The 14,191-nt window shown below is 32.5% G+C and overlaps 1 protein-coding gene across 1 annotated transcript in view; it reads right to left on the bottom strand.

Annotated features, from left to right (window-relative positions):
- The window catches only part of LOC148953057 (uncharacterized), a 50,210-nt gene that overhangs the window by 22,982 nt on the left and 13,037 nt on the right, over positions 1-14,191 (bottom strand). Inside the window, exons 2-4 of the mRNA XM_089087854.1 lie at positions 10,741-11,013; positions 9,136-9,690; positions 1,464-1,576 (exon numbers count right to left, since the gene is read on the bottom strand). Of these exons, the coding sequence (XP_088943980.1) occupies positions 1,464-1,576; positions 9,136-9,690; positions 10,741-11,006 (934 nt within the window). The 5' untranslated portion in view covers positions 11,007-11,013. The remainder of the gene's footprint in view (positions 1-1,463; positions 1,577-9,135; positions 9,691-10,740; positions 11,014-14,191) is intronic.

Raw genomic sequence — 14,191 nt, 5'->3', positions numbered from 1 at the left:
TTTCTAAACGTAATTTTTGCGTGTTCCTTTTGTTTTGACATCCCTGCGCTGTCACATTTGAAATTCCTAGGAAACCCTTTCCCGCGTTAATCTCTTCATCTCTAAGATCACAACATTCGCCCGGAAACAATTCTCCTGGACGAACACCAAAGACATTAATAAAAATCGCCCGGAAACAATTCTCCTGGACGAACACCAAAGACATTAATAAACTTCGCCCGGAGACAATTCTCCTGTAAAATACATCAAAGGGAGAAAAATCCTGTTTTTTCATTCTCAGTGACATAAACCATAAAAACATGCATAAATTGCTGTTGACATTGATGAAAAACAACAAATAAATTGACCAACTCTCATAACCATCCATGAAACATCCATCAAAGTGAGAAAAATCCTGTTTTTTCATTCTCAGTGACAAAAACCATAAAACAGACATAAATGGCTGCTGACATCAGTGAAAAACAACAAATAAATGGACTAACACTCATAACCGTCCAAGAAACATCCATCAAAGTGAGAAAAATCCTGTTTTTTCATTCTCAGTGAGAAAATCCATCTCCCTAGGGACTCATGCCCATATATGGACTCCCCCTTGTAGTTATAGGGTCCTCTCTACTGTGAACTACTCTTTACTTGCAATTTTCTTTCTGCAAAGTTTCACATGTTTACTTACTTCTGATAGTCCCAGCAATCAGTCATTCCAGTGCTTTTCTCTATTATATTAGATCTCGGACAGAGCTATTAAAGGGGGTGTTTTCTCTTTTTTCGAAAGAAGGTACATATTTATAAAAAAATATAAACTTTAATATTGAAATAAAGTTTTTTTCAAAGAAGATTTTCTCAAATTCTTTGAAAAATAAACACTTTTTTCTCTAAAAAAAAAAAAAAAAAAAAAAAATTAGGCCCATAACCGTGGACTGTAATGCTATTTGACGCCGTTCCACCACATGGGGCGCTAGCCCGAAGCCCCAAGGCCGAGTGTGTTGTACGGGTATTGTATCGAAAATTTTTTTGAAGGAATCATTTTGTTTTGTTATGTGTTAAAGCAAACGATGATATCAGTGACCAGTCGTCATAATTAAATTGCCTAATGTAGGCAATTTATTTATATGTTAAAGGTACTGAAAGATCACGGTTGCATGTTAAATTTAACCTCCCCCCTAAATATGTATGCTTCCAATAACAAATACTATAGGCTAGATTATAGGTTATTCAACCAGTTTACAGAACACAACAAAAAATTTATTAATTTGAATATTTCGAATACTATATTTGGCATTCCTTTACACAGCCCTTGTTTGTATCCATCTTGAGTTTGACATGTTGGTTGCCGTCCTGCACTTTAAGTGTGACATGAAGATACTTGAGAAGGTCCAGCATAGAACTACCAAGCTTCCTTTTGCCAAACACAAATCTCTTACAAGCAACAACTAGAAAAGCTTGACTTTCCTACACTAACATACTATACAAGAGAGAGGAGATGTCATCCTTGCATTTAAGATGATGACCAATGACATTATTAAGCCTGTTTTCAATCACAGAGAATACACCAGAAACATGAGGAAACCCCACAAAACTGTATCAAAAATTTAGCAGAAAGTGTGAGAAGTTCAACTTATTCATCAATTTTGTTGTTCTACTGTGGAATACACTCAGCAAATCTACTATGTTGCCCAGATTAGTTGATAGCTTCAAGGTTGGTGTTGACCATGATTGAAGTGGCAAGGCATTGAAGACACAGTGGAACCAGCCAGCATCATTGAGCACGGTCTATTAGGTGCCACCCACCCCCTATGGCCCCAAGCCAACAGTACATCTAGTGACAACCAACAAGGAAACCAAAATGTCCTGCAGATATGAAAATACTGATGATCCATGCATGAATTGTGATATGAAGATTATCAAGTCAATGCTACCTGGCAACATGAAGATGTGACGTGCTAGAAGATGTGATGGTACATGGGCACTATATGGGCCTTTACAAGGAAACCAGTCACAAAATACCCATTTATGACAGGTCAAGAGATGGCTATAGACAGGGGCAAATCTCCAGCATTTGTATTGGGGGGGGGGGAGGCAAGAGGGGTCCATATCCGGATAGTCAAAGAATATGAGATGTATAATAATTGTTTTTTCTCATTATTGGGGGGGCAACTGCCCCCCCTTGACCCCGCCAAATGACGCCTCTGGCTATATAGTAATGCTATCCATAGTGTGGTTTTCATTGGTATAAAACATTTAAACTGTTATTTTTTGGGATTTAGGGAGGGGGAGGTACCTAGGTTAGGTTACGTATTTAATATATACTATGCTTTACCCAACACCCCCCCCCCTAATGTGTAAATATATAGCCCAAATTTGTTTATAAACTATAATATATTCATCCTATTTATTTTGATTTCCTTAGCATTAACAAAACTTGACTTTTTAGAAAGGCCCATATAATGCCCAAGTATCAATATGATTTAAGGTAATAAGCTGGAAGAGATTATGAAAAAGACATAGTTTAGAGGGTAAAAATTTCCCAATGAAGCAATTATGATTCACTTTACCAAAGGTTATTCAAAAGTATAAGAAGGGAATCAGGTCTTGTGAAGGAGATTAATTGAGACAAGGAGATTCTGCAAATTTTTTTACTAACAAGAAAATATGAGTAAAATATAGATTAGTGGCTTCTGCTGATCTTAGAAAGTAATTAAGTAGGACATATAAAACTCAGCAGTGGATCCAGAGAACTAATGATTCTCAGGAAGTAGCTACATACACATGTACTCCTTCTCCATCAAAGGGAACTTATCTTTTCAAGCAATATACTATAAAAGTCAAATCTTAAGAAAAAGATCTACTACTAAATTGCAGCACAAGAAGAGTCTTGTGCCTCAAATGTTTGATAAATTCTGATTTATAAGGATTTATATATCTATTTATTAAATTGTTGAAAAAGATCCTTAATATGGCTTAAAGTTCTATAGAAATAATGAAACTGGATGTATCTGTCAAAAGTTAGACCTACTTAAAAAGAAACAACATAAAATCATGAAAACATCATTACAAGCCATACAGTAGGCTACTTACCTCCATCACTTATACAACCCCTTCGCTTTACTTTACCCACACTCTCTCCCCCTAATGTGCAAATATATAGCCTGTATTTTCAATACAATTTTTCAGTTTTTAATTTTGTTAATGTTTCTTCTTTGCTCCTTAATCAATTAAAAAAAAGTATTGATTCATAGAAAAATCTATGGAGGATAAATAATTTGAGCGCTAAATTTGTACAATAGGGGGGGGGGGGAGGGTCAAGTATTTTCAGGAATGATATAGGCTAAGCAAGTATTTTAGAATTCTATTTATACTCTAAAAAACAAAAGTCCAAATGGGAAATTGAAAACCCAAAAATTAGTAGCCTATAAATTGTTATTTTGCTAAAATTTAAATAAGTAGGTTAGCCTAGTGACTTAAGGCGCTTTTTTGCGTGCACCAGTCGGTTTAACCAATGACAGAATTGGTTCTACCAGTTTGAATGTTTGTCGCAAAAATAGACTTGCTTGAAACCGGAAAAAATTGTTTGTGATCAAACGAAACATTCTCGCCAAAATACCGGTTGTTCTTAAGCAAAAAAGAGACAGCATTAATTAGTTTTAAAACTTTGAAACGTGAACTTGTAGCTTAAACTACAAATCAACATAATTCAACATAAATCAACATGGAGTTTGAGGTCAGACTAAATTTAGATACGATCTAACCTACTTTTAGTTATTTAAACTGATATGAAGTGACTACTAATTAGAGGTTTAGTGACCTAGTTTTGTAACAAACTAGTTTTGGCTGAAGTTGCAAGATAGATCATTCCTTTCTGTCATTAGTTTCAGAGATAAGACAGAATAAACGGTACTGTAATTTTCTTTGGATTTGGAATCCTTGATCTCTGTTTAAATTATTTGGGTAAGACTTTGGACTATGTTGTAGCCCTAGGCAATTTAAATTGTAAAAGAAAATTTACCTACGACAAAATTCTATAAACTATGCTGAGCTAAACAAGTTGCAGGATGCACCCCCTTCTATTGAAGAGATAAGGGAAATAGTTGGGCAGGCCCATTCTGTTCGTCCAACATTTGTGGCAGATGCTTGTGGGTCTGACCCCAAAGAATTTTCATCCAGTAGTTTTACCAAAAAACGGAAAAAAAAAACTATATTAGACGTTTCACATTGTGAAGCCAAGAGTCCTGGGGAAGCAAGTACGTCTAGACAAGAAGGTTTAGAGAATGAATTAATTGGTTTGTTATTTACCTTTTTTTTGTATTTCAGAATCCTTGGCAACTGGTAAATTTCCTTAAAAACTCATACAAATAAAAACGTGGTTTAGTAGTACTCAAAACGATAATCTAATAGACTATTATGTCTATTTTGAAATTGTGATTATTTCTGTTAGTACTACATAGATTTTCAAGCTATGATCAAAATTTCAGGTTTTACTTTATATGCTTAACTTTGCCAACCAAGTTTTACTTATGAGATGCTTAAAAAATCTTGGTTATAAATTTTACTTTCAAACCAGAAAAATATATATATATATATATATATATATATATATATATATATATATATATATATATATATATATATATATATATATATATAAATAAGGAAATACGAACCATTTAAAATTGTCACAATGTGCTTATTTTTTCTGCTGTAAAAATTATCTGAAGGCTTTGTATATTTTTTGTGTACAAAAATGAATACCTAATATTGCTTTGTGATTGCAGTACTATGTTAGTTGTGCACAAACCATAATAAAGGAAAATATCTGTAGTCAGTTTATTTTTGATGATTTTGAAGATGTAGGTTACATAAACATCAAAGTTAACATTTTGTTGTAGTTTTTTAAGTTGGAAATTTGTTCTGTCTTTGCAGCATAAATCTTGATTTTTTTTTTAGCTATAATGTTCAAAATTCAATTCTTTGGGAATTCAATAAAAAAACAAGTTTTTTCAACTGAAAGTAAGGAGCAACATTAAAACTTAAAACGAACAGAAATTATTACGAGGGGGATTCGCCCCCACGTCAATATCTCGCTCTTTACGCTAAAGTTCGAATTTTTCAAGAATGACCCCTGAATCACAAAGGCTATTTAATTAGAATAAATTTGAAAGTACTAATAATACTTTAGTGTAAAAAGCGAGGTATTGACGAGGGGGTGAAACCCCTCATATACGTAATAATTTCTTTTCGTTTTAATGTTGCTCCTTACCTTCAGTTGAATTTTTTTTTTATTTAATTTCTGACCTTTTTTAAGTAATGCTGGGAAATCCGGCGCATGGAAAAATTATCTTCCCCAATGAAAAATTTCTCCACACACACACACACGAACAAAAAAAAACTTGAAAACGTCTGTATACTTCCCAATAACCGATACTATATGTAAACAATGGGCAAAGTTCATAACTTTCAGCCCCAGGGACTTGTGGGATTGAGTCATCCTCAAGGACATAATTACTAGATTTTTCGACTATGCTGAAAAAATGGCCGTCTCAAAATTTTGATCTGGTGACTTAAGAGAAAAAATGAGTGGGAGGGGGCCTGGTTGCCCTGCAATTTTTTGGTCACTTAAAAAGGGCACTAGAAATTTTAATTTCCGTTCAAATGAGCCCTCTTGCAATATTTTAGGACCACTGGGTCGACACAATCACCCCTGGGGAAAGAAAAAAAAACACGCATCCCTGATCTCTGGCAAAAAATTTAACATTTTTGCAGATAGGAGCTTGAAACCTCTACAGAAGAGTTCTCTGATACGCTGATTCTGATGGTGTGATTCTCATTAAGATTCTAAGACCTTTAGGGGGGGTGTTCCCCCTTTTTCGAATATAAGGCAAATTTTCCCAGGCTCGTAACGTTTGATGGGCAACACTAAAGTTGATGAAACTTATATATTTTAAATCAGCATAAAAATCCGACTCTCATGATATATCTATTGGTATCAAAAGTCCGTTCTTTAAATTTTTGATTACTAATGTGCTGGTTCACTCCTTACTTACAGTTTGGTACCACAAAAACTGTTGATAATTTTAGAGGTTTCAAAGTTAAAAGTTTTTACATCTAAGCTTTGACTTTTTCTTTGTTTATGCAAGGGTATAAAATATACTAAACGCGAGTATAAATCAAAACATATGCAAGGGAAGGTTATCAATTTGTAGAAAAATGTATGTAGAACTCTTATGAAAGATAAATTTAAAACAATTAGAAGCCTTACGGGAAAGAAAAAGTAGCAAATTTGGCTGAGGTGGAGATTTTTTATGTGTCTTTTATGGTTTATACTCTAGAATATTTCTTTTGTTCTTATGTCCTGCGGCATACCAGTCTCCACAACAAGTTAAGCCATGTAGAGCTACAAACAGTCAAAAAAAAATTACAGCTGCTTGAAGAAAACAAGGAGTAAATGCGAGCTTTTATAGAATATAAGAAGAGCAGAGACGAAAGAAGAGAAAGAGATTTGGAAAGAAGACATCAAGAAAACTTGGAAATGAAAAGAAAATTCTTAGATGCATATAAAGAGAAATGAAATACAAGAAAACATACATTTGGTTTGACTATATTAATCTACGTATTTTTATTTTAATAAACTCATTTTTATCTTTACAAGCCTAATCTTCCGAAATTGAACCATCTAAAGTTTTTTTTTTCTCAAATATGGTCAAAATCTCAGGACTAAGTAAAAATGCTTAACATTATCACAGTTTTACTTATAAGTTGGCCACAAAATCATGATTAAATGTTTACTTCAATTTCCATTCTAAAGAAAAAACAGAGTACATTTTACCAGAAAGTTTTTTTTTCAATACTGAGGTCAAAGTGACAAACATATGCAAAGTGTGAAAATAATAGTTGTATATGTGCAGAGAGAATAAAAATATATGGGATATTGAATAAGGAAGATTATCATTCCCTAAAACCAGTGTCTATCCTTTAATTATCGAACAGAAATGCATCAAACTGTCAATAAAGCACAAGTTGATTTAACTGAAACTTACAAGAGATAAGTTACAAATTAGTTACATCTAACTACAAATGGGGTTTTTCTTTTGAAAGCCATTTTTTTTTTTTTGTGAGATTATAAAAGGGTTGTGTCTCTATCACAAATAAAATCACTGTTTCCTTTTTATAGATTAATTAGATTGTGAGTAAAAAAAAGACACTGTAACAATCTTCACTGCCTTTGACACGGGAGCATAAATATTTGAGCAACATCTCAACCTGTTAACAGTGTCCCCAAAAGCATGTTCAACTACAATTCTCGTTTGAGAAAGTTTTATATTATAATTTTTTTGTTCTGTTGATATTCTGTTCAGTCTTCTTAAAAGGCACTAGTAGCCAAGGTTGAACAGGAAAATCATTGTCACCTAGAATGTGATAATCTCCCGAGAAAGAAAGTCTACTTTGACGATCTAATGTGATCTGTCTATGCCAATCAAAGTTTTGAAAAACAGCTATCGTGGTTGCTTCTGAAAACCATTGCAAGAAAATAATTTTGATCAAAAGACTATTTCCCATTGGTTTATTTATTAAATCACTGAATATATTTTTATTAAATAATCATATAAAACCAACAGAAAAAAAACAACACATGACAGGCTCTGTCCCTTGAATCAAGCTAAAGTACCCTTGTACTTTCTAAATGCTGAAAAACATCAATTGCTCAACAAAGATTTTTTTTTTTTTAAACCTAAGCAAAAAGAACAGTCCACCGCATTTGCTAGGATGTCATTTATGGAAAATAGTGGCAGTACGTTTATGGGACGACTGGTTTCTATTTTGGTACAATACCCTTGTGTGTCTCTGGAGGCACATGAGGATCTAAGATAGGTCTTATAAATGCTAGAAATGAGAGCTGAAATAATCGAATTAGCTTGCATCAAATACAATGTGTTCAAAAATATAAGCAGCTACGGTAATCACAAATTTTACTCTTTTTCTAAAAATCCCACGAAGTAAATAAGTTGGGGAGTACACAAAGAATTAAATGAATGCATTAATCCAGACACAAAATACTCGCATTTCTAATTGCAATTGTCAAATTGATTTACGATTTAACACTTCCAGGGCAATGGTACAGAGTGGCATGGAACTTTCTAACCCCCTTTGGAGTAAGAGAAAAGTCACTTCCATCTGTAAAAAGGGTATCTTTTTTTGCTGGAAAAAAAAAATTAATTTCCCTCGGATCTGTAGCAAGGTTAAAAGGATATCTAGTTTCTTTTTTTTATTTGTCTTTTACTGTCTATAATCTAGAAGGTTTCGTTTTTTCTTAGGCCCAAAGGCATAGCTGTCCCCACAACAAAGACAAAAGAAGAGAAAGAGATTTGGAAAGCAGACACCAAGGAAACTTGGAAATAAAAATAAAATTCTTAGAAGCATATAAAGAGAAATGAAAGACCAAAAAATACATTTGGTTTCACTTTATTAATCTATATATTTTCATTTCGCTTTAATAAACTAATTTTTATCTTTACAAGCTTTACCCTTGAAGATTGTACATACTAAATTTTATTTTCTTCTCAAATATGGTCAAAATCTCATGATTTAGCGTTTAAACCTAACATAGAAATGAAATATATGTGTATATTTCATAGAAATGAACAATATGTACATAGAAATGAAAAATATGTGGGATACTGAATAAGAGACTATTGCTGCTCAAAACCAGTGTCTATCCTTTCAATATCTTATGCAAATTTATTACACTGTAAATAACTAAAAAAAAGATAAATTAAAAAATAATTCACATGTAACTACAATTGAGAGGAAATTAGGTTTCTCTTTTCAAAACCATTCTGTGATGAACTTCTGGAGGGGTGGTGTAGAGTCCTATTCACCCTGGTGTGAATTTCAAGTGTAGGATCTCTATCACAAATAAAATCCCCATTTTCTATTGACATATTGTGAATTAAACAAGACGCTGTAACAATCTTTTCACTGCCTTTGTTACAGAAGCATAAATATTTGAGCAACGTCGGAATCGGTTCACAATGTCCCAAAAAGCATGTTCAACTACAATTCTCGATTGAGAAAGTTTTTTATTATACTTTTTTTTTGGTTCTGTTGAGATTATGTTCATTTTTTTTTAACGGCACTAGTAACCAAGGTTGAATAGGAAAAGCATTGTCACCTAGAATGTGATAATCTCCCGAGGTAGAAAATCTAGTTTGAGGATCTAATATGGTCTGCTTATACCAATTAGATCTTTGAAATACATAAATATCATGGTTGCTTCCAGGAAAACCCGCACAAATATAAGAAAAACGTCTATCTGGAAGCACTACTGCTAATAATATTATGGAATGAAATTGCTTGTAATTTAAGTAGTCCTTTTGACACTTAACTGGAGCATTAATTGGTATATGGCATCCATCAATACATCCAATCACTCCAGGGAAGCCAGCTCGTTCTTTAAATTTAGATGCAATATTTGAGAGAGAATCGAATTCTGGCCACTTTATTACTTTTTTGTAGTTTTCAAATATACTGTCACAAATTGAATCAACTGCTGTCCAGACAGCAAATTGAGACCGACCAAACTTTTCAGCAATAATACAGATTGCTCCCTGATTTGCCAAATAAGTCAGGGTAATGAGAAGGGACTCATTCAGATTAAGGGGCTTTTGTCCCCCATGGTACACTTTATCATCTGCAGAACTGAAAAGAATAAAACCTTTAGAAAAAAAAGTCCAAGAACAAAATTTATAATGCTGTTTTTTCCGAGGGGATTAGTATATATGTTATCTATTTCGTTATATACAACAAATATTTTCTTGTAGGGCCTTACGTGAATCACAGTTTATTTGGAAAGCTATTTTTGTAGCTTCAATATTTCAGCTAAATGGAAAGATTGAAAATTTTCTTCTTAGCAATTGCTTTAGTAGACATATAATTGCAAACTAAACCCTATTTGAATGTTGCTGAAGTTTGTTAAATAAATTTTAATCAATGAAATTTTGCTATTTTCCCCTTATGCAGTCGTGTCTTATCATTTAGTGTTTTCAAATTTTAACAACATTGAATATAGTTCAACCCGCTACAATGGGAGCAGTCAAGCCATAGGCAGCATGTGAACTGTTTCTTCATATACAGTTTTATACTTACTTCACAGAAATTTCTAACTTTATTTTCAAATTAATTTCATTAAAAAAAAAATATGATGTAAAAAAATTTAGTTTAGACTTAAAAGGTTCAAAAAAGCTAGTTTTGAATGACAAATGTAAAGCATCTAATCAGAAACTTAGCAAAAACAAGGGGCAGTATGTCTTAATAAGTAGTCAACCAAAAAATTAATTGAGTGGACCAGTATTAGCCTTATATATTTCAGACATTCTTGACAGTCTATTGAGGAGACCTTCGTATAATTTAATATCTTTAAAGGTTTGGAAGTAATGACATTCAACTCCATGGAAAGGTTGTATATTGCACTAAACTTGGGTACCTCTTTCTTAAAAAATTTCAGCTGGTGAATCCCCTATAAAGAGTTTTATCCAGATTAAAATAACGTTTTCATGAGAAGGAAACTAAATTAAATAATGGTGTATTTAATTAACAGTTGACCTTAGGTTTAATTTTCAACAAAAACAGAAAACTTTGGGAGTCACAAATCTTTATTTTTAACTCTGTTCTCTGGTGAAACTGAAAGAAATAACTACAACTGAAATAAATGAATAACATAGCTACTAATTCTCAGTAAATTAAAATTACCAACAAAAGCTCCTAAGAATTTGAAACGTTGATCTGGTTACACGAAAGTGGCGCCAGAAGTCCCTGTCTGAATATGTAGCCACTGTTTGCATGTACCCAATGTGTACAGGATGGCATTCAGGTTCAATACATTTGAAAACATTTTCAAGTTCCCAAGAAAACTGTAGAAACTGCAAGTCTTCTTCCTCTGAAGAATCACTGTCAACAGATGAAAAGCTATCAAAGATAGTAGGAAAAATCTGCAATGACATGTTAGAATCTCCCATTGTTGGACTGAAATAAATTTTCAAAAATTATTTTACAATTATAATATGAATTTTTCTGTCAGAATACATGCATACTTTTTAAGACCTTACATTGAAATCAATATAGTTTTATATTGCTATAATCTAAAGACTATAATATTTGGTAAAAACATTGCTATAATCTCTGGTAAAAACATCTATATTTTGAAGCATATCTTATTTACTTAACATCAACCAAAACAATAAGAAAAGGAAGTGAAACCAATTCCCAAAAATGTAGGGGAGGGTGAGGAGAGGGGTGGCAAAAACAACAAGTTAGCCATGATTAAATAGAAAATAGCAATGGAATAGAATTAAGAAGGTATTTTTCAAAGTTTACGATGGAAAACCGCCCCCCCCCCCCCAAATTGACACCCCTGAGAAAAGGGGTTCGGCCATGAAAATTAAGAGCTGCAAGAGAGTGTGGATTTTCTCCACATAAAAAACACTAAAATACTACAGTGTCAGAGAATCATGATACTGATCAGTGTATAAGGAGAGAAAAACACTGATCTAGAGTTATCATATTGGTGACTTTTATTTTGTACTATTCAAAAGATCTTATTTTCAACTGTTTTTTTTTTTATTTCTACATCCTTGAAGCTGATTAAAAAAAAGCTTAATTAGCAGAATGAAAGATAAAAAAATAGAAATATTTAGAAATAATTTCAATAACTAGAAATTTTAACAATAAAATTATACACAAATATTTTTACTATTGTGTTTTATTCAGAAAGGTACAGACAGTTACATTAACCAAAGTCAGCAAAAAAAAACAACATACACTTAAACTTCAACTTTATCAATTAAAATAGTAGCCATGTGTAGTTACTATTTGGCTTATACTATTGACTAATGCAAAACTAAAACAATAAAAAGAAACATTACATTCAATGTTTTTACAATATGTTAATCATAACAGCCAATATCATGAACACTTGCCCCCCTAATGCCTTGATACAGACACAGATTATAAACAAACATTTGATGATTTATAATTACTTCTTACTCTATAAGTAATATTCATCATTAGGTGACTCATCATGCAATAAAAAAAACAAAAATCAGCAGGACTTTGGGCTAAGCTGCAAAAATCAGACAGAAAAATATCCCCAAAGTTTGTATTAAATATTCTACACCAGAAGCAAGTATTGAATTAGGAAAAACCATAATAAAAGCATTGAGTGATGTATTCACTTTCATCATAGCTAAATTATGTTGAAACCTGTAAATTTACCAAGCTAAGTAAAAGACCTGTCATGCATAGAATTTTTTAGGCCCTAAAAATGAAGAAAAAGGTAGAAATAGTAGCTTGGCAATTCCTCTTAAGGTTATATTTTTGGTCATGGATTCACTTTTGAAAGTTATATTTGCATAACTCTTTTACTTCTCAAGATAGTAAGAATCCACTGAGCCATGGGTGCCCATAAGCTGAATTCAAGGGGGGGGACAAACCTTGTCTAATTGGCACTTTTAATGCTATATAATAGAAATCACAGAAAAAAAATATAAAAAAAAGCCAACAACATTCCGCCAGGGGGAGGGCGCCCCCCTGCCCCCCCCCCCCCCTTATGGGAGCCCATGCACTGAGCTGAAATTGTATCTTCATTTATTGCTAATGATATATTGCCTGAAATATGTTACAAGAAAATATGGTTAATTTGCAGTTTACAGCATAATTTAGCTACAATGATTGTCAATATATCACTTGATGTCTTTTTTATGCAGTTTCATAATTAAATAACTGCTTCTGGGGCAAATTTGTTTTGCATCTTCAAAACAGCGCATTAGTCACCAAAACTATATCAGCATGTTTCTAAAGGAAAACTGGCTAGTGAGACAAAATTGCTATTTGTAGCTGATTTGGGAATGTTTTTTAGACTTAATAGTAAAATGTCATTTTGAAAACAAATTTATACAAAATAATTAAAAAGAGCTAGAAACCCCAAAAAAATAATTTCAATTTTGCTGTGATGTCATTTTGAGGGGTTTCAGGCTATCTTTGAAATAAAAACTCAAATTTGTTTTGTTAATAACATTTTATAATCAAGACTAAAGAAATATTCCTGAATCAACTACAAATGGCATTTTTTTCTCATTAGCCAGTTTCATTTTATAAAACAAGCTTATAAGCTTCTGGTGACTATGGGCCATTTTTAGTCCTTTAAGAGTTCAAAAAGGAATTTGCCCCAGAAGTGATTATTGAATTTTGAAAAAGCATAACAAAAGGCAATAAAATTCTAGCTTAACTACTTTTTGCTCTCTTGGAAAGGGGTTAGGTTAGGAAAATACAACTTTCAATGATGGATTCTGGGCCAAAAACATACTCTGGGAAGGTATTTCCAAGCTTCCATGTTAACTCTCATCTGATTTCTATGTTTTAGAAATTTGCCTACTTGACAGGTCAATTAGCTATTGAAATTTTAACAAAACAACATTTTAACTTAATTTTCTAAGATCAGTTTTTTTTTCTCTGGCTTTAGTTCTAAAAATGCAATTATCATTATTTGAGTAAAGTTTTTTAGCCATATCAATGTTGTTTTTTTTTCTAAATTTCTAAAGAGTATTTGCAGATCTTTGAAACCTTATAAATTGGAATTGAGCAAAGTTGTGAAGCTGAAAAAAGTTCTTGTACTTAATTTAAGTAGAAGAAATGTTTTGTAAGGCTATACTTACATAAAACACAGATTTTTAAATGACATTAAAGGTCACTTTCCTCTAAAGGGAGGAGTGAAGGTTTTTGGCTAGAGAGCTAAATGGAGAGGAGGAAACATGTTTAGGAAACTATTCTTATTTCAAAATATGCAGAATAATAATAGTTAAGACATTTTGCATGCAGCCTTACTAGACCTGACCCCCTCCCCCCAATGTGTAACTATATAAACCAAATTATATATATCTTATCAGTTTTCCAATGTTTCTCAGTTTTTTTTAACCCTTGTTCCTGTAAATTGAATCAACTGTTATAAAAGAATAACTGGCAGAAAAGTTACAGGTGGTAGAATGTATTAAGATACAAATTGGTCTATATATTTGCACATAAGGGAAGGCGGAGGATAAATTACAGTAAGGTTGACTATTTTAAAGAAAGAATTATTCTTAACATGTTTCCTTTTCTCTAGTTAGTTTTCTAGGCAAATACCAAGGTAGGTACTTCAAAAGGTCAA

The sequence above is a fragment of the Artemia sp. Qi Xiang Cuo genome, chromosome 4 (genome assembly GCF_049724085.1).
Source record: "Artemia sp. Qi Xiang Cuo chromosome 4, ASM4972408v1, whole genome shotgun sequence".
Lineage (NCBI taxonomy): Eukaryota > Metazoa > Arthropoda > Branchiopoda > Anostraca > Artemiidae > Artemia > Artemia sp. Qi Xiang Cuo.
This window is presented reverse-complemented; position numbering and strand designations above follow the sequence as displayed.